This window comes from Taudactylus pleione, unplaced genomic scaffold, assembly GCF_031769625.1.
Source record: "Taudactylus pleione unplaced genomic scaffold, aTauple2 ptg000169l, whole genome shotgun sequence".
Classification (NCBI taxonomy): Eukaryota; Metazoa; Chordata; class Amphibia; order Anura; family Myobatrachidae; genus Taudactylus; species Taudactylus pleione.
This window is the reverse complement of record NW_028284571.1, coordinates 3,989,174-4,014,481: the sequence shown is the minus strand read 5'-3', so window position 1 is coordinate 4,014,481 and position 25,308 is coordinate 3,989,174. Positions and strand designations below refer to the sequence as shown.

At 44.6% G+C, this 25,308-nt stretch overlaps 1 protein-coding gene across 1 annotated transcript in view; it reads left to right on the top strand.

The window, feature by feature from the left end:
- Positions 1–2,123: 2,123 nt before the first annotated feature.
- The window catches only part of CHIC2 (cysteine rich hydrophobic domain 2), a 43,488-nt gene continuing 20,303 nt past the window's right edge, over positions 2,124–25,308 (top strand). Inside the window, exons 1-3 of the mRNA XM_088475271.1 lie at positions 2,124–2,406; positions 18,220–18,274; positions 18,411–18,566. Of these exons, the coding sequence (XP_088331397.1) occupies positions 2,285–2,406; positions 18,220–18,274; positions 18,411–18,566 (333 nt within the window). The 5' untranslated portion in view covers positions 2,124–2,284. The remainder of the gene's footprint in view (positions 2,407–18,219; positions 18,275–18,410; positions 18,567–25,308) is intronic.

Below are 25,308 nucleotides of genomic sequence, written 5' to 3'. Positions count from 1 at the left end.
GGAAAGGTATCTAAGTCTCCTCAGCAGCAGACCGAGTGGAGCCGCTGCTATACACACTGAGCCCAGGTGCCGCTTGATCTCGACACCCAGAAGTCTCGCGTACAGGCAGTGTACCAGCATCGCATCCAGCAAGGCTAAGGAGGTGCAGACGCCGACAGATACACAGGATAGCGGACACAGGACCACAAGGAGTTGTGCACAGAGGACGCAGAGGGTAACCGAGTGCACCTGGGGGACACGGGACGCCGCCCCACCAGAACACTACCTGCTATACCTTGCATACAGGACAGTGTAAGCTTAGACCAACCAAGAGACACACGACCCCCAGGAAGACATTTTTCACATGCCAACATTTAATAATAACCAGTATATTTCTGCATTCATTTCTCTCCCACTGACTCTTTAACCACTTTTGCGCAGGGGACACAATATTATGGTACAATAAAACTGACCCCCAGGACTCACAAATGCAAACATATATGTCCACATATGAATTCATGGCTATATGACTCATACAGGGGTATTCAATTTGGAGCGAAAAGTCAGTTTTTGCGATAATTTTGCACCAATTACGTCATTTTCGCTGGTTTTGGTTTTACACCGTATTCAATTTCAAAGACTTTTCACAGGTTCGAAAAAAAACAGGGATAACTTTTCATCACTGAATAGGTGGCGAAAAAAAGTGCAGAATTGGGTTTAGGGGTGCAGGCTTAAAAAAAGTAGCCTGCACATCTGGGAATGACATTTTAAAAATAACTGTTTCAAAAAAAGTTTAAAAAAAAATAGGGACACCCCAAAAAATGAATTTAAATATTGGGGTGAAAAAAAAAAAGGAAAAAAGTGTTTAACAATAGGGAAATAGATTCAGGGCTATTCTGCAAGTATGTGGCAGGAGTTTTCTAGAATAGGTTATTAGCGGCAGGTGTATAGTTGCAGAATTTTTTAAAACTTACTTTAGGGACATAAAAATATGCTAGTACCCATTTTCATGTACCCCAAATTTGATGGGACCACTTAAAAAAGCGAAAAAAATAACCTAAGTGCTCTTCTACAATACTTCTTCAATGTCGGGAAAAAAACACCTGCTGTGGCTATTTAAATCCCCGACTTTCATTTGCAGGCTAAAACAGGGGTACCCATAGTTGTCCCCCATGTTTTTACAGTTTTAGGGGGGTCCTACAATTTATTCCAGATAAATTTCGGTTTTTTTCGCAGATCCAACTTTGCAGGTTCCCGTTTTTGTAGGTTTTATATTGAATACGGGGATAAAGCGGCCGCGCGCCCGATACTTTATCCCAGGAAAATCTCCGATGTGGAGCGAAAAGTCCAGCACGGACTTTTCGCTCTCATATTGAATACCCCTGATAGTGTTTTTTTTTAGATGAAAACAATCCCCCACTGCGGCACTGTGATTCCGATCTTAATAAAAAAAAATAAAAAAATATATATAAATCTTTATAAGAACAACCTTTCTCAGTGTATCACTTGTCTAAGACTAGAGTTACGTCTCATACAAACTTTCAACACACTCGTGAATCGCTTAGCACAAAACTAAATTGTAACTACGTCATTTGATGCGAGATTGGACACCTCGCAAGGTAAGCTGCTCCTCAGACCAAACAGACCAGTGAATCCCTACGAGCGCTGTTACATAGAACCCTTGTCGCAAATAGGTTTGGTGACAAGGGCAGGCACAAGTTTTTTGACAAAAGTCTAAATGAGGCTTTTAATGCAGATATAATAATAATAATAATAATAATAATAATAATAATAATAATAATAATAATAATAATAAATAAAATAAATAAATAATATCAAATGAAATAAAACCTCATATTCGTTTACGTGGCACTTTCCAGTTTCTTAAACTGGGGAGATTAATTGTATAAATCCCCTTAAGTATTTTAACATGCTAAATAAATTATTTGAAAAACATGCTAGATTTTTATATCTTTCATAGCAAAAGATTATAAAGATTTTCTGTCTTTGAAAATAAATTTGAAAGTATGAACGCGAAGACCTGAACAATGACTATAGTATTGCCGCTTTCTAGGGAGACACTGTGGAACAATAAAGTTAAGAATACATGCAATAAAAAAAAATAGCAAACCTGTGAAGCGCTGGGTGCGTCACGTGACTTGGGTGACGTACCGGATGTGGCCACGTCGTGACGCAGCGGCAGGCTATGGCGGCCTCAGCTTCCTGGTAACGGCACCGGGCAGGAGCGGGGACACGGTGGCGGCGGTGGTCTCCGCTGCGCGCCCAGCTTGGCAGAAGCACAGGAATGGCAGACTTTGATGAGATTTACGAAGAGGAGGAAGAGGACGAGGAGCGGGCGCTGGAGGAGCAACTGCTGAAATACGCGCCGGACCCGGTGGTGGTGCGGGGATGTGGGCATGTAACAGTGTAAGGACTTCAGGGAGCTTCGGGGGTGAGGGGACTGGAGCTATGCCTAGAGGCGGCAGAGGATAGCGGGGGTGTTATGGAGCACTGCTTATACCGGGCAGTAGGAGGAGGAAATCAGTCTGTGGCTGATAGATGGGGCTCTGCAATATAACTGACTGTTATGCCAAGGGGGGATTTGGGGTGGAAGTCACTAAACAAGGCCAATGGCTGGGGTAGGGAGTCACCATGCAAGCCTATGGAGTGGGGGGTCAATGTTGCGTTACTCCATGGGCCTGGTGGAAGGATGTCCACGCTATTCCGAAGGCCAATCAGTGGGGGTATTGCCACATTAACCTAAGGGCTAATCAGCTGGGGGGATTGCAGGTCTAGCTGATCAGGGGAGATATTGCAGAGCTAGCCTAGGGTGTAGGTGGGTGGTACTGCTGCATCAACATAAAGGCCGGTTGGGTGGGATCGCTGTACTGGCCCAAGGCCCTGGTGGAGGAGATCACGATACATGCACACCACAAAGTTGAGTGGGGTATCTGGACACCATTTTATGCAATCAGAATAGCGGTATTGGTCTTAACCAAGATAATGGTTTACAGTCTGAACCTAACAAGCCTGTCACAGCTAGTGCAGTTGCTACATTTACAGACGTTGAAAGTCAGCAAAAATAGGTAATTGGTTCAGGCCGTTTTAGTTTCCTGTTTTATATAAAAAAAATAAAAATTTGGCGGTCATGTTTTCTGGGGATTCCAAGTATATCAGTGTGTTTGAGAGCGGTTTGCTTTTGGCTCTGATCTCTCCACCAAGTTTGTTTGGCAAAACTTCATATTTCACGGACATAAGGTATGTGCCGAGATCTCTGTGAAAGATGGCGTTTTGCCTCGTTATGAGATCCACACTTTGTGGAAAGATGGGATCCAATAGTGAACCCCTCAACTATTTTTATTGTTCGTTAATCTATTATTTTATTACGTTGTTTTTTTTGCCCAATGATATTTTGCAGCACTTTACAAATAATATATAATCACATCTACAACTAAATATTCAGGAAACACATTATACAGTTTTGTGGCATTTAGTTGCATTTAAATAATAGTACAATTTTTTTGAGAACATCTTGGTTACCAAACAAATTTTATCTATTGCATGAATGTTTAATTCTGTTCTTGTTTTATTTTTGCATGTTTGAAACTTGGGTAAATGGTCCAGTGCTAGAAATAACCGCTAAACATGTCTGGTCATTTTGTATGTTTTTGTTTTGTGCATTTTTTTTCTGAAAGTGTTTTTATCATCCCACTTAAATACATTTGTACTTTATCTATATTTTATTGTTTGCCATTGTTATTTGTGTTAGACAATCAATTTGTAGTATTCTACTGTATCTTGTCGAGCAAGCAGTGGTCACACTCAGTGACTGGAGTGCAATTACAGCTCTCAAAGTCTGTATTCAGTCTCCTGGATCTTAGTGGCTGGACTGTCCCTATATATCCGCTTGTCAGAAGAGTTGTCATCACTATTGGCACCCATTTGCTCCTGCTCTGTCCTAGGTGCAAGAAAGCTTTCAAAGGGCAGACTAGATGGGCCTAGTGGTTCTTATCTGCCGTCAAATTCTATGTTATGTTATATTGCAGATCTTTACATACAATTATGTTGGGTACGCATTAGGATGACGGATCGGTCAGTAGAATGATTTGCTGTCCTAGCAGCCAATTGGTAACCTTTTTATTATTTTCCTTTATTTGGTGCCACAAGTGTTCTGCAACGCCTTACAAAGTACATAAACAAACAAATAATTAGACCAACTTACAATATAATAGAATATAGGACATTGATAATATACAATACTACATTAGTGAAAACACCTAGATATGCAATAGAGCGTAAGCAACCAGGTGTTAGGTTCCTGGTGGGGGGGTATGAAGTAGATGAAAGTAAGGAGAAGCACAAGAGGGTAGAGGGCCCTACTCGTAAGAGCTTACATTCTAAAGGGGAGGGGCAGACAAACAGGTGTGACACAGATGGGGTAAACAGGGAGGAAGGAGCATGTTGCAGCAATTTAGGATGGGAGCTGGAAGGCTTTGATGAAGTAATAGGTCTTGAGAGCCTGTTTGAAGGATTGTAAAGACGTGGAGAGCATGATGGGGAGAGGGAGAGAGTTCCAAAGGTGGGGGGTAGCACGGGCAAAATCTTGGAGGCGGGAGTGGGAGGAAGAAATCAGTTGGCATGAGAGACTGCATGCACTTGTTGAGCGAAGAGGGCGGACAGGAGAGTGAAGAGAGATGAGGTCAGATGTAAATGGTGGAGGAATGGGTGAGGGCTTAGTAAGCGAGTTTGAGGACCTTGAATTGGGTTCTAAAAAGGGAAGAGGAGCCAGTGGAGGGCTTGTAGGAGAGGGGAGGCAAATGTAGAGCATTTGGAGAGGAAGATGAGCCGGGCAGCAGCATTGAGGACAGACTGGAGAGATGGGAGTTGGGGAGACCATATAGGAGGAGGTTACAGTAGTCCAATCTGGAGATGACCAGTGAGTGTATGAGGGTTTTAGTAGCATCCTGGGTGAGAGGGTCTAATCTTGGAAATATTTTTGAGATGAAAATGACAGGACTGAGCGGCTATGCATATTTGGTTTAAAGGAGAGGGAGGAGTCCAGGAAAACTCCAAGACAGTGCACTTTGGAGCTAGAGGAGATAGTTGTGCCATCGATTGTCAAAGAAAAAGTGGGAAGTGAGGTTATGTTGGAGGGTGGGAAATTGATCAGCTCAGTCTTAGACATATTAAGCTTAAGAAATCGCTGGGACATACAGGAAGAGATAGACAATTGGAGATATGACTGGGGAGAGGTCAGGGGAGGAAAGGTAGATCTGAGTATCATCAGCATAGAGCTGATGATCGAGGTCAAAAGAGCGGATGAGTTCACCTAGAGAGGATGTATAGAGGGAGAATAGTAGAGGTCCAAGAACAGAACCTTGGGGAACACCTACTGTAAGAGGCTGTGGCGGGGAAGAGGAGTCATGAGAGGAGACAGAGAAGGACCGGTCAGAGAGGTAGGAGGACAGCCAGGAGAGGGCAGTGTCACGTAGACCAAGGGAGTGAAGGATTTGCAGCAGGAGAGGGTGGTCCACCGTATCGAAGGCAGCAGAGAAGTCAAGGAGAATGAGTAGTGGCCCTTGGATTTGGGAGCAAGGGGGTCATTGACTTTTGTGAGGGCAGTTTCAGTGGAGTGGAGAGAACGGAAGCCAGACTGAAAAGGGTCAAGGAGGGAGTGGGAGGAAATGTGAACGCATGGATTTCCATAACTGAAATATTTAGGTGCTTGGAGGACTAAGGGGGTGGGGGATGTCACACTTTCATCTCCTGCAATCCAGTTCTTAACAGAGGGTCCGATTCAGACCCGCTCGCTAGATACGTTTGCACGCAGCCAAAGTATGCAAATCCTGCGGTCGCACAGCAAGACATGGCATGCCTACTATGTCTTGGCGTGTGATTGCGGTATGTATTTAGACGCCCACCAGCCTGTCACAAGATGCCCCCTTACCCTTAGTAACACACGTCATCTCCAGGAAGTGTATGAAACAATCAGTAACATCGGACCTATATGCAGCACTTGTGGTTGACCATACCCTACCGCAAGCACTGTGAGTGCTGCTGTGTCTAATTTATACATGTGACGTGTATGCTGACGCTGTCTTAGTTATGCACGCCTCTGAAACGGCGTTCAGACGCACAGACAAGCCTGCGTTCGCTCCACACCCCCGTTTCCATCGACCATCCCTTGTCACCACCCACAAACGACTCGTCCTGTTACTCATTCTAGCGAGGAGTCTGTGCACAAGGGGCGATCGCAGTGAGTGGTACGAGCACTGCGTCTTATACGCATGCGCAGATTGCAAATATCGGCAGGCTGCGTGCGAACGCATCCTAGCGAGCGGGTCTGAATCGGGCCCAGAGATCACTACTCAGAGACCTTGAAGTTGAATGGTTTTAATTCCCCTGGCACCGCCCCCAATTGCGATATAGTGGATGATCACAGCAGCTTTTATTGCTGGCTGTACAATAACTAAAGGTGATAAGTGCTTTTGTCAACTCGTGTCACGTACATATTTGGGACTTGAGGCTGTGCAGCTGGAAACCCCACTGTCTTCCGGGCTCTTAAAGTATCATTACCCACTCTATTAATTGAGAACTTGTAATTAATTATAATAATTACATTTAAATTGTGATGTAGGGGTATTCGAGCAGGAGAACCATTAACAAGCCGCAATCTTTGTCACCCCTTACTTTCTGCTGTGACTTATTGGAAAAGTAAACTATAATGTAGAATTCCTTATGCCCTACATTTCAAATTACAAAAAACACCTCCCACAGCTGCTGGGCTTTAGTAGCAAAGCATAGTGTTTCCTCTATTTCACTGTAAATAATAAGTGACACCACCAATTGGTTCAGAACATTTGTTACCTTAGAGGGCGAACTCCGGGAAGGAGTTTCCAGAGCTATTCAATTCACCGCACTGTAAATTCCCGACTAGGGGATTTCTGTTCGCACCCTCCTGCAGTGCGAGTTGAAATGCGACTAAACTAGGGCCGCAATACTGTTTCCCAGCTTAGCGCATGCTTTAACAGCATCGCGGCTTGCACTTGAGTCGGAGAATGGCGGTTACCATGACTTGACATCCGGATTAAGGTGTGGTAACCGACATCTCCCAACTAAGTGCAGGACGCAACACTGTCAATTGAGTTGCTCTTGGAACTCCTTCCTGGTGCTGTTCAAATCGCACTGAATTCAATCGCCCACCAAGAGCCTAAAATCAATGTTTCCCAATACCAATCATTTGAAAACAATATAACCTTATAACTCTTTGTAAGAAGCTTTCAGCTAGGCCAGAGTCCTGCTGACTTTTAGACCCCAAAAAAGCTCCGCACGTTTTCTCACATAAACATTGTGTTCTTGTGAAATGTTATTCTCCCCATTATTGGAGCTGTATTTTTTTACTTTATTGGCTTATAATTATCACAGTTGAGCAAAATATGACTCCTATGTGATGGAGTAACTCTGATGATCCCAGTAACTGAAGATACAACCAGAAGTCATACATTCACTCCCAAAAGATGAGAGGTTCGTCCTTTGCTCTCTCACAGTTCAAGGAGTAATTGTACAACTCAAAAGTCGTCCTTTCACTCCCAAAAGGTGTTCTTTGGACCCTGTACCTCAGGGGATCTGATGAGCAGGAGGTCATTCTTTTACTTCTAGAGTTTGTAACGTGGTCATCCTCACCAGTTATGGGCTTGATTGCTATGAGCTGCCAGTTGACCGCAATTGTTAGGTTCACATGTGATGCAACTGTTATGGCCATGAGAGGCTGTTCCTGGGATATGTAAAGTAAAGTGATAGCATGTGCGAGTGGCCATTATCTCTCCAAGTAAAATCTGAGCTATGTTGCCCTTAGTTAAAAATGGCTAACATCTTCTACGCATTCCAAAGCTTAGTATATTTCACAATATAGCAACCCCCAAAGGAACCTAAGGGGGGTGCTATTGTGATCAGAAACTGGGTACCACAGCAGATAACTGCTGCAGAACCCCCATCATACATCCTTGGGGTGCTCAAATTTTGTGGTTATTGGACTTTCTGGTGGAATTTTCCTCAAAATATGTTTAATAAATGTTACTTACGCAGTGTCATCACTCATTCTGTATCGCAAACTACAAAATCCTCTGCATATGAAAGGGTGCGCATGTGCATTAAACCGCTACAGAATCTCCTTAGGAGAAATCCTGTATCATTCATCGTTACAATTCCCCAGTACTGCAGTGAAGATGGCGTGCGTGTAGCTGCATTTATGGGATAGTCCACATGCTGTTGGTCCTGTAACTTAGCAAGACACCATCCTGAGATGGCATTACAGTGTTATTAAAAGCAGACATTTTCACTGCTTCATAAATTGACTGTTCGCTGTCTGTATAGTGGTCTATGGTTCTGGCAGTAACGTGCAAGAAAAAAGGCAAAGCTGGAGAAATCTGCTATAATCCTCATGGTAATCTGGTGATAACCCAGAGAACTGAATTTTACTTCTTCATAAATAGACCCCTAGATCTGTAGCAGTTTTAAGGCAGAAATCCATAATTTATGTCCAATTATGATGTAATCCATTTCAGCAAATGTGCCATTTTCCTGTCATTTGTGGTAGATCTAACAGTGATATGCTGCAATGTGCTATTGCAGAGGTGTACTGGCACTGTCCAATGATCTTGCTATATTTATAGGAGATGCCTACTTATTATTCCTATGCCCCAATTTATGATAACATTATTTATAATCATTTAACTACTAGTTACCTAATATAAAATACTTTCTACTTCAGTGTCCATAGGGTATCCACAGGATACCTTGGGGTATAGGCGATGGCGGCAGACATCCAGGCACCACAGAGTTAAATTTTCAGCCTCCCAGGATGCACTGGGGTCCCTCTCCTATACCCCGCCCCCGAGCCTCAGGCCACTTAGTTTTCGTAGGTGCCTGGCCGGACCAGTCGCACCGTACAGAGGGGGGTCTTTTTAAGGCCCCTGAATATTTCTTCGCAGCTGTGGCTGCACAACTAGAGTGCTCCTGCATAGGACAGTCAGTATTGACGTCCATGCTGTCACTCCTACACCCCGCCGGTACCAGAACGCCGGTACCGATCCGGGGATGCTGGTAGGTAGCTGGGGTCACAGCTAGCGGTGATCCCCGGCTACCTGGACTGTGGCCGGATGCACGGGGAACAAGGTAAGCGGCGGGGTCCCGCGGTGGGCACCAGCCAGTAACAGTTCTGTTTGGTCCCCAGGCAGGGGGCTCCCTGGGGACCGGCTGCGCGTGGGGCCAGGTACTGATCCTGCGCCTTCCACTAGACCACCAGGGACAGCGGGCCGCAGCATGTGCGGTACAGCGCGGCGTCCCAGGGGTTAATAGCACGCCAGGGGAGAACGCCTTCCCTGTCTCACAGCCGGCGTCTCCCCCGCTGCACAGTGCCATTCCACAGCGGTCTGAGCGGGCTGTGTCAGCGCTCCTCCCCCGGGCCCTGCCTTCTCTCTGCTCCTCGGTGGCCATTTTCTCACTACATGTGCTGGGGATGGCAAACGCTGCTGGAAGCTGATACAGATGCCATTGCGGTCCGGGTCCCCCGCATACCTCTCCTTCAATTAAGGTCAGTGTATGCAGCACTGTTTCCTACCAGGCTCTGGTCTGTGTAGTTGATCGCAGTGCTTGTAATGCAGGATGTTATCTGTGCATTGTATGTGACTTAAATGCTAGCGCTGTTTGCCTGTACTTTCATTTCTGACTGTCAGCCTTTTCCTATCCCTGTTCTTCTGCTACAGCCCTTGCGTTGCGGTGTCGCAGGGTGTTTATTACCTCACAGTAAACGTGTTTTTTCTGTGTGGGAGGTCACATACGCTCCGTTCACACTCCTCATGTCGGAAAGTGAACGAGGATATCCTCTTCCAGCTATAATGTACTGATATCATGTGCAGTTAGCGGAGGGATATGTAGACGCTGAGGGTTTATGGAGGGCATGTTGTATTATATATCACGCCCCATTTCTATCACTGTGCCTGCACAAAAAAAGGGGACCGCCCTCGGCTGGCTAAGATGCCTTACAGCCTTTGTGGGCAACGCCCCCTGCGTTTCCCCATAGGGGTTATCGCAGCCTGTGGTGGTCTCATCACATGCAGGGGTCCCTGGACAGTTGATGGTACCCCAGTGTATCCTGCTTTTCGCCCCCCCAGGTCTCGCAGGAGCCTGTGTGGGTGAATTTATTGTCCAAATGGTATAACACCTGATAGACGTTTTACAGGGGGAGTCACCATTTCGGCCTTCTAAACGGCCTTTCGGGTCTCAGACGGGTAAAGACATGACGTCTGATGACTGTGACATTATTGACTTTTTCAGACACGAGCCCCTTAGTGCAAAGGAGGCGTAGTCTGGGTCTAAAGTCTATATACCTGGCCTTCTACGGGCAGTCCGTGCGGCTTTGGTTATTACATATCCCCCGTGGCTAAATTCAGATATGCCTTCTTTAAGGATAAGGGTGTTGCCACTGTAATTCCTCTATCTGGTCAGGTGGATCATTTAGAGGAGGCGTGGAAATTCCAGGTAAGCGGTTCCAGCCTCAAAAACGGTTGACCTTTTGCATACCCTTTTTGCGGATAATTACATTTCCGAATGGGAGTTACCTTTACGGGTAGATTCTCATGTTACACGCCTAGTGAGGAGTGCTACGTTGCCCATGCCCTCCAGGTCCTCTTTGAAAGAGGTTCCAGATTGCAAAAAAAATCCAATATTCCCTTGCTGGAGGGGCTTCCAGGCCGGCTATGGCCGTGTGCTGGGGGGACAGAGCCATGGAGCGCTGAGTAGGTAACTGGATCTCTGCACACTGACTCTCCAGCAGAGCAGGTGGATAGTGGCAAATTCTCAGAGACTTTGCCACGTTCATAATGAGACGGTCTTACATATAGCCTACTCCTTTCCAGAATCTCCTCGGCAGCAGTAGCGGCTTGCCGCTCCCTGTGGTTGCGCTCTTGGAAAGCGGACGCAGATTCCATTTGGAATGCTTTGCCTTTTACGGGACAAGTCCTGTTTGGCCCTCGTCTGGACGCAATTGTGGCCCTGCAGGCAGCAGCTACGTCTGCGTGTCTGCCATCGGCTACAGTCCCATCAGGGTCTGGGACTTTGTCTTTTCGGCCCTGTGAGGCCAGGGTAAGTCTAAAATACAGCTTTCCAAGACAGTCAGTAGCCAGGAAATCTGCTCAGCCATAAGAACAGGCTTAGAGTACAAGACGTCCTACTCCCAAGTTGGACTATAAGCCTTCAGCCTCACGGGACGGGCCTCCTCTCGGGAGCCCCCAGAGTTGGAGGCCGGCTTCTCCAGTTCGCCCAGTGCTGGTGTCTGACCACCACGGACACTGGGGTAAGAGAAGTATTTTCTTGAAGGTATGTCCTCTCTTCCCGGTAAAAGCCTCCCAGACGGTTTTTCGTTACAGGTCTTCTGTCAATTCAGGACAAGGCCCTGTAATTTTTGATGGTGTTACACTCTATGCTCCAGGCAGGAGTTATAGTACCTATTCCGTTGCCCCAAAGGGGAACGAGGTATTACTCCATCCTCTTTCTGGTACAGACACCCAATGGGGCTTACCAGGACATTCTCAACCTCGAATCCTTCAACAAATTCTTAAGGGTTCCTCGGTTCGGGAGAGGGACCCTGCATTCCATCATTCAATGGAGCCTGGGAATTTTGTGGTGTCGTTGGATATATTCAGGGTGACTACCTGACTATCCCTCTTATCTTAGCACACCAGTGTTTTCCTCAGGTTTGCAGTGGTCGATAAGCGTTTCCAGTTTCTGGCATTGCCCCTTGGTCTGGCCTCCGCGCCTCACGGTTTACCAGGGTCATGGTAGTTATGGCAGCCCACCTGCGGATGCAGGGGGTCCGCTTGTTACCCTATCCGAGTGACCTCCTGTTGTTACCACGGTCTCCAGAGATACTTCAGTGCCATATGCAACGGACAATATCTGTGTTGCTACGTTAGGGCTGACTGATAAACTGGAAATGGTCCTCTCTGATTCTTCAGAGGATGCTCCATATCCCAACATCTGAGGATCTTTGTGATTGAGGAAAAGATCTCTGCAGACAACTGCGTACCTTTGCCTGTAATGCAGAGTCGCCGAGTGTCTATTCACTTGGCAATGTAGTTCCTGGGTTCCAGGATGTCGCTGTTCGACATGGTGGAGTACCCAGCTTCTCTCTAAAGAACTTGATCCTCTCCGGATGGGATGGGTTGCCCCATAGGATAAAGTCAATAGGCTTTCCCCGGAGGTTTGTCTCTCTCTGGCCTGGTGGCTGCAGAAAGCTCACCTAAACAAGGGGCACCCCCTTTGGGATTGCGGACAGGGTCCTTCTGACGACGGACGCCAGTATCCGTGGCTGGGAAGCAGAGACGGGTCCACACTTGTTCCAGGGCAGGTGGACACCAGTAGTTTTTGCGCTTCCCATAAACATCTGAGAACTCTGAGCAGTATTCAAGGTTCTCCAGCATGCAGGACAGGTCCTCCACGGAAATACTGTGCAGGTACAGTCTGACAACGCCATCATGATGGCTTATGTAAGCCACCTAGGAGGTTCCCGAAGTCAGGCGACACTAACAGTGGTGTCCTAAATTCTGGCTTGGGTGGAAGGCTATATCCCTGCCGTCATCGGCAGTGTTCATTCAGGAATTCTCAGATGGAAAGCAGGCTTTCTCAGCCGTCAAGACGTGCATTCAGGGAAATGTCCTCTTTATCAAGAGGTGTTCAATCTTCTGGTGAACAAGTGGAGCCTTTCAGAGATGAGACTCTTCTGATAGACGTAGGTAGGTCCAGTGGACCTTCCAAGTTGTGTACCTCGTCCCTCCGTTATCCCTTCTTCCTCCAGTAATAGCAAGAAGGAGGCACGCTCCTGCTGATAGCTCCAGCGTAGGCCAGATGGCACTATAACTCAGATCTTCGGAGCCTCTCAGTTTACACTCCGAAGCTGTTGCCTCCACGCCCGGACCTGTTGTCTCAGGATCCTGGCTGATACCCAGACCTGGGTTGTCTGTCCTTGACGGTGTGGCGGTGGAGACTGCCCTCTTAAGGTCTAGGAGTTTTTCCAGCTCTATAGTTAACAGGGGCTCTGTCCATGCTAAGAGCTCGGAAGTTTTTATCTGCAAGAATTTACCATTAGGTATGGTATACTTTCTTTCAGGTGTCGCCCTAGAGGCTAGGCTCCTCGGGTATTCCGGATATCCACAGGTTGGCTTTTCTACAGGTGGACTTAGATAACGGTCTTCGCCTTGCTTACCTGAAGGTGCAGGTTTCTGCCCTGTTAGTATGGTTTCAGTGTAGGATTGCTACTCTTCCTGATGTCCGCACCTTTGTGCAGGGTGTACGTTATATTCAGCATCCCTTTGTTCCACCTGTGGCTCCTTGGGATTTGGCTGTGGTCCTTAGGGCTCTCTGAGGACCGCCATTTGATCCACTGGGCTCAGTGGATTTCAAATGGCTTACGGCTAGGACTGTATTCCTTCTGGCTCTTAATTTGGCCAGTAGGATCTCAGAATGGGAGGCTCTGTCATGTAGGCCTCCCTTTTTCTCATCTTTCCTAGGAACAGGGCAGTGCTTGCCTGTCTGCTGGTGAGGCCTATTTGGCTGTGGTACGGGCGCTAAGAATTTAAGTTGACCGTACCAGTCCATTTAGGAAATCAGACTCTCGGTTTTGTCATTTCTGATTTCCATAAAAAGGGTTGGCCTGCCACTACGCTAACTTTGGCAGGATGGATTCACAGGTCTTCCTGTTCCATCCTCTATTAAAGCTCTTCCACTAGGTCTGTGGGTCCTTCGTGGGCAGCTCGACGTGGCGCCTCAGCGGTGATTGGCAGCTACGTGGTCATCTGTCCATGGTTTTTGTAAGGTATTATGCTTTTGATACCTTCGCCTCTCAGGATGCTTCCTTGCGGCGGATTCTCCTTACAGCACAGGAGCGTCCCCACCCTTAAAGGATACTGCTTTGGGACATCCCCAAGGTATCCTGTGGATACCCTATGGACCCTGAAGTAGAAAATATGAGATATGGTAAGAACTTACCCTTGTTATCTCTATTTCTACGAAGTCCATAGGGTTCCACAGGACTCCCGCCCTGTCGCACCTGTACTGCAGATGGGCTTTGATCTGGTCACCGGTTTCTCCGTCTCCTTCTGGTGAGAATGTGATTCTTGTGTGTTCCAGACTGTCTTCTCTCTCTTTTTTGCTCCTGCTCCAGCCTATGGCTTGTTACGAAACTGAGTGGCCTGAGGCTCGGGGGCGGGGTATAGGAGAGGGACCCCAGTGCATCCTGGGAGGCTGAAAATTTAACTCTGTGGTGCCTGGATGTCTGCCGCCATCGCCTATACCCCAAGGTATCCTGTGGAACCCTATGGACTTCGTAGAAATAGAGATAACAAGGGTAAGTTCTTACCATATCTCATATTTTCTGAACTTGTATTTATAATTGCTATGCCGCCACTTTCTGCAGAAATGGCTAAAGGACGCAGTGTCCTTCATTAAGATTGTATAATAAAATGTTTCCCCCTCATTTACTCCTATGTATGAGTCTTAAATCATTTTTGTTTAGAGTCCTCTTTATTATTCGGTCCTAGATTTGTTTGAATCCTACGGCATATGTCTTCCTGACTTTGTTTGGTCAAATTACTTTCTTTTGATCATTGTGGAAGAAGTTTACATTGGCTGTTGTAATAGTTTTCACACTATTGTGAAACAAGAAAATTCTACCACACAGAAACATGACATGTTTCCTCTTTGTGTAGCGCAATCTTGTTTTCATACTTGAAGAGTATATTTTTCATGTTAACCTCTTATATTAGATAAGTGTTGTCTTTTCATTGGTAGATTGCATGTGGGATTTTGTTACTTAAAATGGGCATACACTGCCAGATAAAATGCCTGTCAGACTGACAGACATTTTATCTAGCAGCCTGACAGCCTGCAGAGAACGCGGGCATACACTGTGAGATATCTCAGTGTATTAACCCCGATATCTGCGCTCCACCCCCAGGGAGGAGACATTTCCCTGTGAATGAACAGGGGAAATGTCTGTCAGGCGGCTGGGGATACACTGCCCTATGCGGCCAACATTCAACTTACAAAATATTGCATTGGACAGGCATGCTGGACAATCCTGCAGGCCTGACCGATCAATATTTTACCCTCGGTCGCCCACACTACAATTATCATTGGGATCCGCTGATATTGGGCAGATCGCCCCGATAATTGTATAGTGTATGCCCGGCATAACTTTGTTTTTCCTGGTACCCCAGTATTGTTTTGTTACAGCATCTTTCCAAATTGCCCTGTGTAGTAAGCTGGTGGTGTTTAAATGGGATGAAATCGGGAAGCCGGCTGACATTATACCAACAGCCGGCTTCCCGACTGTCTTATCCCGGCGAGGGTGAAATGACCGGCGTCTAGATGTAGACGGCCGCTCATTTTACCGATGCCGGGAGACCAGTGCCCGGCATCCTGATCGAATGGATGCCGGGCGCCGCGGGAGGGGAGGGTTAGGTTTAGGGCTCCCGGGGGGGACTTAGGGTTAGGCACCCCCCGGGAGGTTAGGGTTAGGCTAGGGGGAGGGAGGGTTAGGCACCCCCCCCCCCGGGGGACTTAGGTTTAGGCAGCGGGGAGGGGGGGAGGATAGGCACTTGGGGGGGGGGGGGGAGGTTAGGGTTAGGCACCCCTAAGGGAGGGTTAGGGGGGGTAGGTTAGGTTAGCAAGTACTTACCTGGTGACGATCGGGATTTCCAGCGCTGTCGGGCTCCCGCTGCCGGGATCTCTTCATCTGTCGGCCTGACGCTGCCGAGATTCGAACTGCCGGTCATGCGGCCAGCGGTATTGCATACCGATTCCGTTCAAATACATGTTAATAAATAAAATAGTTTGAATATAAGTCAGAATAATTACTTACCTCCAGGAATAAGAAAATCCACCAAGCTTCTATTTCAGTAGATGGAAGAGGTGTTTTAGAAGACTGAGTCTGCTAATATGGAATCTCATTCACATTGCATTTATCCTGGTAGTAAGGCTGCATGGACAGCTTTTTACTATATAAATCATCTAGTCCAGCCAAACTGTGTTCTCAAAATATTTTTAATCTCTATTGGGGTCAATCCAATTAGGTGCGAGTTGGGAACTTCAAGCCATTCTCACAACGAAATCATACTTCGAATTCCCTCCGAACAGATGAAAATGTATGGGAAATCTTTGTTTTCCCATACACCCCTCTCAATAAACTTGCACTTGGAGGGGTTAAAAATAGCATAATTAGTTAGACATCAGACTTTAGTTTAATGAAAAACACATAATTTTTCCACCATTAATAAGTGTAAAAATCAGACATTTTATATGGTCCTAATATCTCGGTTGTCACTGTTTTTGGGGTCCAGGATGGTTTCCCAACTATATTTTATGCACGTCTCCCAGGTCACATTTTGTAGAAAAGTCAAGCAACCTCTCTGACATTTATAATTGGATCTAGCGTTTCTCAGGCGATGTATGAGAGTTTCATGAGGCAAAACTCGCTCCAGATTGGATTGAGCCCTATGTGGGAAAGAGTAATAAGCAAATCTTTGCTGCTCACACAAGCTAATGGTTTCTGCATACTTTTACATTCACGAATTATGGATAAATGCCATACAGTCAAGTGCTCTATTTAAAAGGGAAATTGTAGATAACTGGAGATACTGACAGGGAGATAACTATAGCAATTCAATGAGTGACAACAGGAATGAGATACCTAAGAAATGGTCGAAGCGCTGACCCTTTGCTGCCACCAACATCACATGGTTTCTCTCGCACCCCATAGAGGAGCATCAGAAAATGTGCAGTGTTGGAGACTGTACATCCCTTATAACTGAAATGCCCCCCTCTTAAAATATAATTCATTTAGACATCACCCAATAAATTTGCCATATTCTGTATTATTCTTGGTGACCATTAACATTAATACAAAAACTTATTACAGTATAGTTGATTGCAAAGGGCCAAATGGGTTGTACCCCCATGCTGTCAACATTTCTGAAAAGTGACTGCCAGAAATTAAATAGCCACGTGAGCCCTCGTGTTCAGGGCAACACACATTAATGTGGTGTTTGGCCTCAGGTTAGGTGATTCTGCATAGGCCTTTTGGGACTTTCAAATTAAAATTTTTGACTGCAATTAAGAACATGCACAATACTGCAACTTCAGTAGGTTACTGCGGTTAGTGACTTTGCTCAGATCAATAAGTATTATCACTGTGTTGGTGAATTACAGAGAATAAGGGAAAAGAGGTTCTGAAGTAAATTTGTCAGTTTAGATTAATGTATGGCATTTTCTTTCATATAGTGTTTATATATGGTATAAAATTATACACAAGTTTCTTTTTTTTTTTTTTTTTTTTTTCAGTCACAATAAGTATATGGGGGGAATTCAATTAATCGACACTGATGCAATGTCCAGTACAGCACATTGCGTCCATCGCGAGTTTTCCCTCGTACCTCCATAGAGGTGTGAGGGGAAAACTTGCACTGTTGCCACTAGTGTAACTTGCCAATGTGGGCACAGGCAGGCGGCACATTGCACAGGATTGAATTCCCCTTATGGTAGGTTTTTCCATTTTGGAACTTCACCTGTCATTTCTTCCTAGCCAATGAAATAACTGGAAAAATGGAGTGCATGCATGGTACAAACACATTTCTATTTCTTCCTTTTTTTTAATATTAAGCATTATAAATGGATTGCTATTGCATTAATATCTATGTAAAATGTATTTTTATAGGACCTTCCCACAAAGTACTAGTAATTGTACTAGATTGAGTTATGTAAAAACACAAATTTGAAAGAGGGTGTTCTATCCTTTTTACATGTTTGTGAACACACTAATGTGAAATGTATACTTCCCATGAAGATGCTGGTTTTCACTACCGGTTCTGATGCTTAATGCTGCAGGGAGTCCCACAGGTGACCTCTTAAGTATAGACCGGTTACTAGTATACAGGGTCACTCTGCTTAGTACGCAGCGTGTCTTTAGGACATAAAGCTGCTGAATAGTGGCAACTAGAAAGTATCTGTATATTCTTATGTACAAAATTACACACTCGCACTAATAAATAAAATATTTTAGTTGGAGAAACCCTTTAACTTTACATTTTGTCAAACTCAGCACTTTGATAGATTATTTTCTGTGCCGTACTGGTGATGTGTTGTATGTCCTTATGACTTGTCTAACTTTTTTTTTATTCTTTCTTTTAGATTTGGCCTTAGCAACAAATTTGAAGCAGAGTTCCCATCATCTTTAACTGGCAAAGTATGTATGCAGTGCATGGCACTGAGTAGTGAATGAGGAGAGAACTTTTTAGTTAATTTTTTTGTCTTGTCTTTCTGTAATGTGAGTTAATTTTTATTTTATTTTTTTTATATATATATATTTGTTTCATACCTAGGTAGCTCCAGAGGAATTTAAATCCAGCATTAACAGAGTTAACAGTTGTCTTAAGAAGAACCTTCCAATTAATGTCCGCTGGCTGCTGTGCGGGTGTCTTTGCTGCTGCTGTACACTGGGATGCAGCATGTGGCCAGTTGTGTGTCTCAGTAAAAGAGTAAGTTATTTCATTATATTTGTGTTTACTTACCATGTGCCATTTGGAAATAAGTTTGCTGCTAAACCAGGGCTTGACAAATCCTGGGGGCCAGGTTGCCATGACGACCAGATTTTACTGGGAGGGAGGAAGCAGGTTTTTGTCAGCCCCAGCGGAGATTTCGTGGGTGTGCCTGTAGTATTGTGGCGGGAATTTCATGTACATTAGTGCATGTGCTGAGTGTCGTCTGCGGTGACTGCTGTGCCTGTGCTGACCCGGTCTGCGCTAATCTGCCTTTTCGTCTCCGTTGTCTGCTGCCACCTAACTTCGGTTGCTTAGTGCTCTCCGGTAAGAGGGTCTATGCGTGGCTGGGGATTGCGGCTTCGGAGTGGTAGTGGTGTGGCCATGGTGGAAGGGGAGGGGAAGGGATAGTCTGGCGGGGTGTTTTTGCCTGGGGGGGAGAGCGAGGGTTAGCTGTTAAGTAATTTGGCTGTGGGGGGTCTAGCTGCACAGCATTGTGGCAGCGGAGGGGTTTGCCTGGGGGTACCCCCTTATTGGTGTGGTCATGGGGGTTGGTTGCCCGGGTGTAGGTTCTCAGTAATGTGGCCTTGGGAAGGAGGAGTGTGTGTGTGGGGGGGTACTTTCTGGCACCATTGTGTTATAAAAATGTGGTCTGTTATTTCTGGTGGGTGGGGGGAGCAGGGGAGCTGTGCAGAGCAATGAGGGGGCCTCCATTTTGCTACATCCATTAAACTGTGGCCATTTTGTGGACTAGCATAGTGTGTGTAACAGCTGTATAACACCCAGAGCTGTGCTCCTTACTCCGTTTTGTAATTATTATTTTTTTTGGGGACGGTAGTCTGGGTCCTACATTTTCACCCTGGCTCCTACATTTTAGAAAAATTTGTCAAGCCCTGTGCAAAACAGTAATTTGCATGTTTGGTAACTGAGTGTGCCGTTTGTGCTTGTCCTGCCCGGTGAGGAGGAGTTTTACCTTTTGTGCTCATATTTTATTGCCGCTGAGAATGACTGACAAAGGGTCGATTCAATTCAGCGGGAGTTGAATAGCGCCGGGAAGTTGGTCCTGGAGCTATTCAATTCGGCGTGTTTAGTCCGACACTTGCAAGAACCGCCATTCGCCGACTTAACTTGTAACTTAACCTGGGTGTTTAGTTGCGAGAATCCACATTCTTCGGCTAAAGTGCCGGCCATGAGGCCTGTCAGCGCCACGCTAAGTTGGAAAACTTTAGTAGACAGTGGGGTCAATCCAATAGTTCCGGGAGCTCCCTCCCTGTGCTATTCAACTCCTCCTGAATTGAATCGCCCCCATAGTGAGGGAGGCTTAGTACAAGGTGACCTTGATCTTCATGCCTGGTGCCTTTTGTGGGTTATATAACCTGTGGAATTTATTACCCAAAATGGCTCCACTAACCCTGCATTAGGTTCATTATCCCTGTTCACTGTGTTCATTGTTTCAGTTTTACTTCTTGTTGTAATACTAAACCTCTGTGCTATGTTCTTGATGCTTGTATAGCGACTGAGTACTGCTGGAGAAAAGCGCAATATAAAGTTATTATTAATCATTGGGGGCGATTCAATTCAGCGCGATGTTGGATAGCCCCGGGAAGGGGAGGTGGCAGGCCCAGGGCTCTCCTCAGTTTAGGTGGTGGTCAGTTTAGTGGAGAATATTGTGGGTTGGAATGTGATGCTGCTGTGTCATATAGATACACATTTTTATTTTCCTTCCAAATATTATGTACATTTGTTTTGTTCCTCTAATGCATGTAAAAAATTTATCCAAATGGCCCCTGGTATGTAGAAATATAAAAAAATAATACTAATGCTTTTTATAGTTTAGTTATGTGAATGGTCTATTCTAACATACTGATGCATAAACCACTTACAAAAAGGTCCCTGGTGTTGTATGTACAAGTATCTAGAGGCTTATGTACGCACACATATTGAAGAGCAAACGCTTCTTGAATCATAGTGATTTTAACCTTGCCTTGTAGGAAGTTTGATATATTAATTCACGCTTCTCTAGGCTGTGCCGCAGTTTTTTGTTTCTTAGGACTCTATTTACTACAATCCGCATTGGTAATGCAGATTGTAGTGTGATATTACCGACTGAATTCGCATTGCGAATTCAGGCAATATCACAGGGATTTACTACAAATCCTTTGCAGGGACAGAGCTTGCGAGAAAGCTCTGTCCCTGCGAATCCCCTCCGCACACTAGTCACGGTATTTTCGCAAAAAAATACCGTGACCAATGCCCCGCGCATGCACCGACAGACTGTCGCTAAGCCCTGCCCCCCTCCCTCTCGCGACCCCTCTCCCTAAATTACACTTACCTGCGTGATCCGGGCTCCGGTGATGTCTTCCATGCCCTCCGGTCACGTGATATCCCATACTGCACTGAGACCCGATCACCGGATGACCGGGCTGCAGTGCAGCATGGGAGACCACCTGACCGGAGGGAGGACATCACCCGGAGCCCCGAACTCCGGTCCTTGGAGTCAGGTAAGTATAAAAAAAAAATGTTTTCACTTTTTTTTTTTTTTTTTTAATCTATTTATTTCTTTTTTACAATGAATCAGCGGGTGGTCCGTTTAGACCACACAGCTGATTACTGGGGCCGACTCCCGGCTCTGTTCTCCCCGTTGCAGGAATCCGGTAAGCGGGGGACACCCTGGATAACGCCACCTTATTATCTCAGGGCTTTCTCCGGTATTTTTTTACAATTTATTTTTAGTAATTCTAGTCGGATAACATTTTCCATTACAATTATGGGAAATGCGATCTGCTTACTAAAAATAAGTGATACCTGGGGGGTTGGAGTAGAATTTTACGAATCCTACTCCAATTGCTCTCTGGTAACTGTAGGTGAAACTAAAATAATGTGAAAAGGGTGTGAAAACACCCTTTTTCACTTTATTTTAGTAAAAATAATGTTAATAAATAGAGCCCTTCGTAATTTGAGTACTTCATTTTAATATCTGTGTGTGCTAACTGGTCTATTAACCAGAAGTAGGTGACTGTGGCCCAAACAGTAGCTGATGAAGCCTGTCTCAGATTAGAGTTTGTGTGAATCCTGTTTCACTGCCCTGTTTGTGGCTCTGTGTCATTATTGCTTGTATTGGGACATTGCTGGTGACTGGGGATTGTCCCTCATGCCCTAACTCCATATTCACTACCTCCTGCACATGTACAGAAAATGGGAAGCTGTGGACTAATGTAGGGCACACGGATGATTTTCAGTCTTTGCGATGAAGTCTTGAGATTACTTGCTCAGAAAAAATAGTTTTTGTGCGATTAACCACTCAAAAGTAAAAAAAAAAAAAAAATGAAATAAAATAAACTTCCAGGGAACTGATGATTTCCTGCTTAAGATCTCCTTATTGAGCATTAGTTCATAGAGTTTACTACCACTCACTATTGATTAAGCAGGTGACCACCGTGATAAAAAAAACACTTGTTGGCGTGGTAAATGCTACTTTCACATGGGAATAATCCTTTCATTACAGTTTAGTTGCTAAGTGTAACAACTACTTAATCAGCTACTGCTGTTCATTATTAACATTTACATAACACTACCATATTCCATTGATCTTTACCATTGGGAGTAAGCATAGTGATAAAACAAGACTGGGTATTAGATAGACTGAGCGTTTATTGGGGACGTGCTAGCAAGCTTCAATCTATGGGGATGATGGGGTCACTCTTAATACAAGTAGATAAGTGCCACATATTTCATATTGGTTCAATCAGATTGCAAGGGTACCAAGTACTTCGTTTACTATACAATAAAGTCACACACAAATGCTGGTTTGTGGAAATGTGCTACAGCTTGAATGGCATAAGAATCTGTTTCATCTGATCATTTGGGATTCTCATCATTATAATGGCTAATACAGACAGGGCTTTACTGATAAGAAGTAGGGGAATACTTGGAAAGCATGTACACATGCTTTCCAAGTAATAATGCTTTTACAATAACTACATTGGGTGCCTAACGTGTGACAGTTAAACTAATTGTTGGATTTAGCATTCGGACACTTATTAGATCTCAATATTATACATTTACCAGCTTGAAAATCGAAGGTTGTTTGTTTTCAGCACAGGCTTGCAGGGGGTATTTTTGATTTCTGCAGTTATTGATACTTTGGAGGGTATCCAATTAGCCCCGTAGCTGGCACTTACCAGGGATTTGGTTTTGCCTGCCTGAAAATCCCCAATAAGGCGTTTTTCTCCTGATCGTGGCAGAGTAAAGAGATAGGTCCGTGACTTTTCGCAGATCCTATGTATTTTCGAGAAAAAAACATTTTCGGCCGTAATAAACTGGGTATAATTGGATAGCACGATAAAAAAATCAGCGAATAATACCCAAATATTGGCGAAACTAACTCATTTTTACAGCCAAAATTTTTTCGGAGCGAATTGGATACCGCCCATTGTGTTAATTACTGAAATGGCAGCATGCACAAAAGCCTTCATAGTGTTCATTGAAGAGCAGCTATCACAAAAGGGCAATCCTTTGCGTGCGTCTGCAAAGGGACGTGTTCACTAGAAAGGGTGTGTCCTTCAGACACGTTCCCTTTTCAACGCTGTAGAGGGCATGCCCGGCACACGGAGATGTTGGGCTTTCCCCTAAGCACTCCCCGCAGTGTGAGTAGATGCCTAACGGCAACACTATTTAATTAGGGTCATATAAATATAATATATATATTTCTTAGCAGTTATTTATATAGTGCACGCATATTCCGCAGTGCTTTATTATCCTTTATTTATATGGTATAAATTTATAGCTAATATTTGACCATTTACATCAGTCCCTGCCCCAGTGGAGCTTACACTCTATATTCCCTACTACACGCGCGCACACATAACACACTAAGGTAACTTTTTGTCAGGAGCCAATTGACATACCAATATATTTTCTGATTGTGGGAGGAAACCGGAGTACCCGTAGCAAATCCACGCAAGCACAGGGTGAATATACAAACTCCACACACTGTGATGGGAATCAAACCCAGGATCTCTGTGTTGTGAGGCAGTAATGCTAACCACTACACAATCCATGCTGCTCAATAGTCAAATACTGAGTACTTCTCCATGTCTATATTGTATTGCTGTTATTGTGATGACTTTTCAGTTATTTTAGTAGAACTTTTTTCTGCAATTTATGCACAAGCAAAACATTAAAGCAGCATCAATGTATTAGGTTTTCCTTTTTTATGTTAAGCATTGCATTTTATCTTTATAGTGTGTGTGTGGTGTTTCATCATGTTGTTAACTTGTGTCTCAAATTTCTGGTGGTAATGTTCTGTTTTTTGCATCATATATTGTGTTTCTTGGATATGTGAATGTATAGGTTTAAGAGATTGTTGCTTGATTTAATTTTCAACTGTCGTACATTCAGAAGTTTTCCAAAGTAAGCCATGCTATTGTGCGGGGCCATTGTCTGTACGGCTATTAACGTGCCCTTGTTGTGAGTTTAAAAATATTACTCTCCAATCGAGTGTCCTATTCTGGTTTTGTGTGCTGTCACCTGCCCTTCGATGGGAACCAGTAATGTGTCAAGTGTAGAGATTAATTGGGTTGCACGTGCAGGAGCCCTTTACTTTCCCCCGTCACAGCTGAGAAAATGAAATGGGTAATGATGTGCACCACAGCCTGATCTTCAGGTCCCAGCCTAGAATTATGAAGTCAGCGTTTCTTGTATTGTGTGAAGGAAAGAATAGTTGGACATCTCTCTGGACTGCACGTTTAGGGTGTATTCAATGCCGTCTTTATAATTTGCAGCATGCTAGCATGTGTATTGATAATCCTGATGAACATGTATTTAAGTGAGGTGGGCACATAGTGAAATGTTTTTAGTGATTTATTTTATTCCAAGGAAAATACTGGCTGAAGTAGGATCTTTACCATGACCATAGACCTATATAATGATACCATTTAGATCCCTATTGCAACCCATGAAAAGTGAAGTGCGGCATTGAGTGTTTTCAAGTGTCCCCAAGGCGTTTCTTTGGAGTTACATGAAATCATTAAATTCTGTTTAAAAATAGTGTGCAGTGTAAACGTGTTGTAGCTCTACTATATGCAGGTAGTGCAAAAGTAGCATTTACATTTAGTCTTTCTTTAATACATCTCTTGCTATTGATTTAGCAGCGGGTGGGCAGGCAGATGCCTGCTCGGCGTAGAACCTATTGCTGCTTTATACCATTGATAGAGTAGCCTTTCAGAGTCAATGAGCTTCTGTCAATATAAGCCTGTCAATGCTACAACTCCATAGACTTGAGAGGCGGTGTAAGGGGTCAGCCCTTTTCTGGTTTGCTGTGATGCAAATGAACTGTAATGCTTAAACAACTATTGGAATTTTTATGTCTGCTCCTTGTTCTTTCTTTTTCTCTATTTTTTTTTTCTTTTTTTTTCCCTCTCTCTTCTCTTTTTCCTTTTCCCCCTTTTACAAAGTCATTGACGAGACATTCAGTGCTTTCTAAATTGGAAGTTGCATTGTGCTAAAGACCCAGTACAGATTTACGGAGGGCTGAAAGCAGTTAGATCATGTTCTTTTCATGGTGCGATTAGAATCAAATCGATTTCCCTACAGCCTTCAGCATTCAGATGGCAATTTGAACAAAGGTTGGGGCTAGACAAGGGACAAAACGACTGAACTGAATGTTAATTACACTCCACAGCCTTATTTTCTTTTGATTTGAAGCTGACTGGCAACTAAATTAACACAAAGTGTGACCATA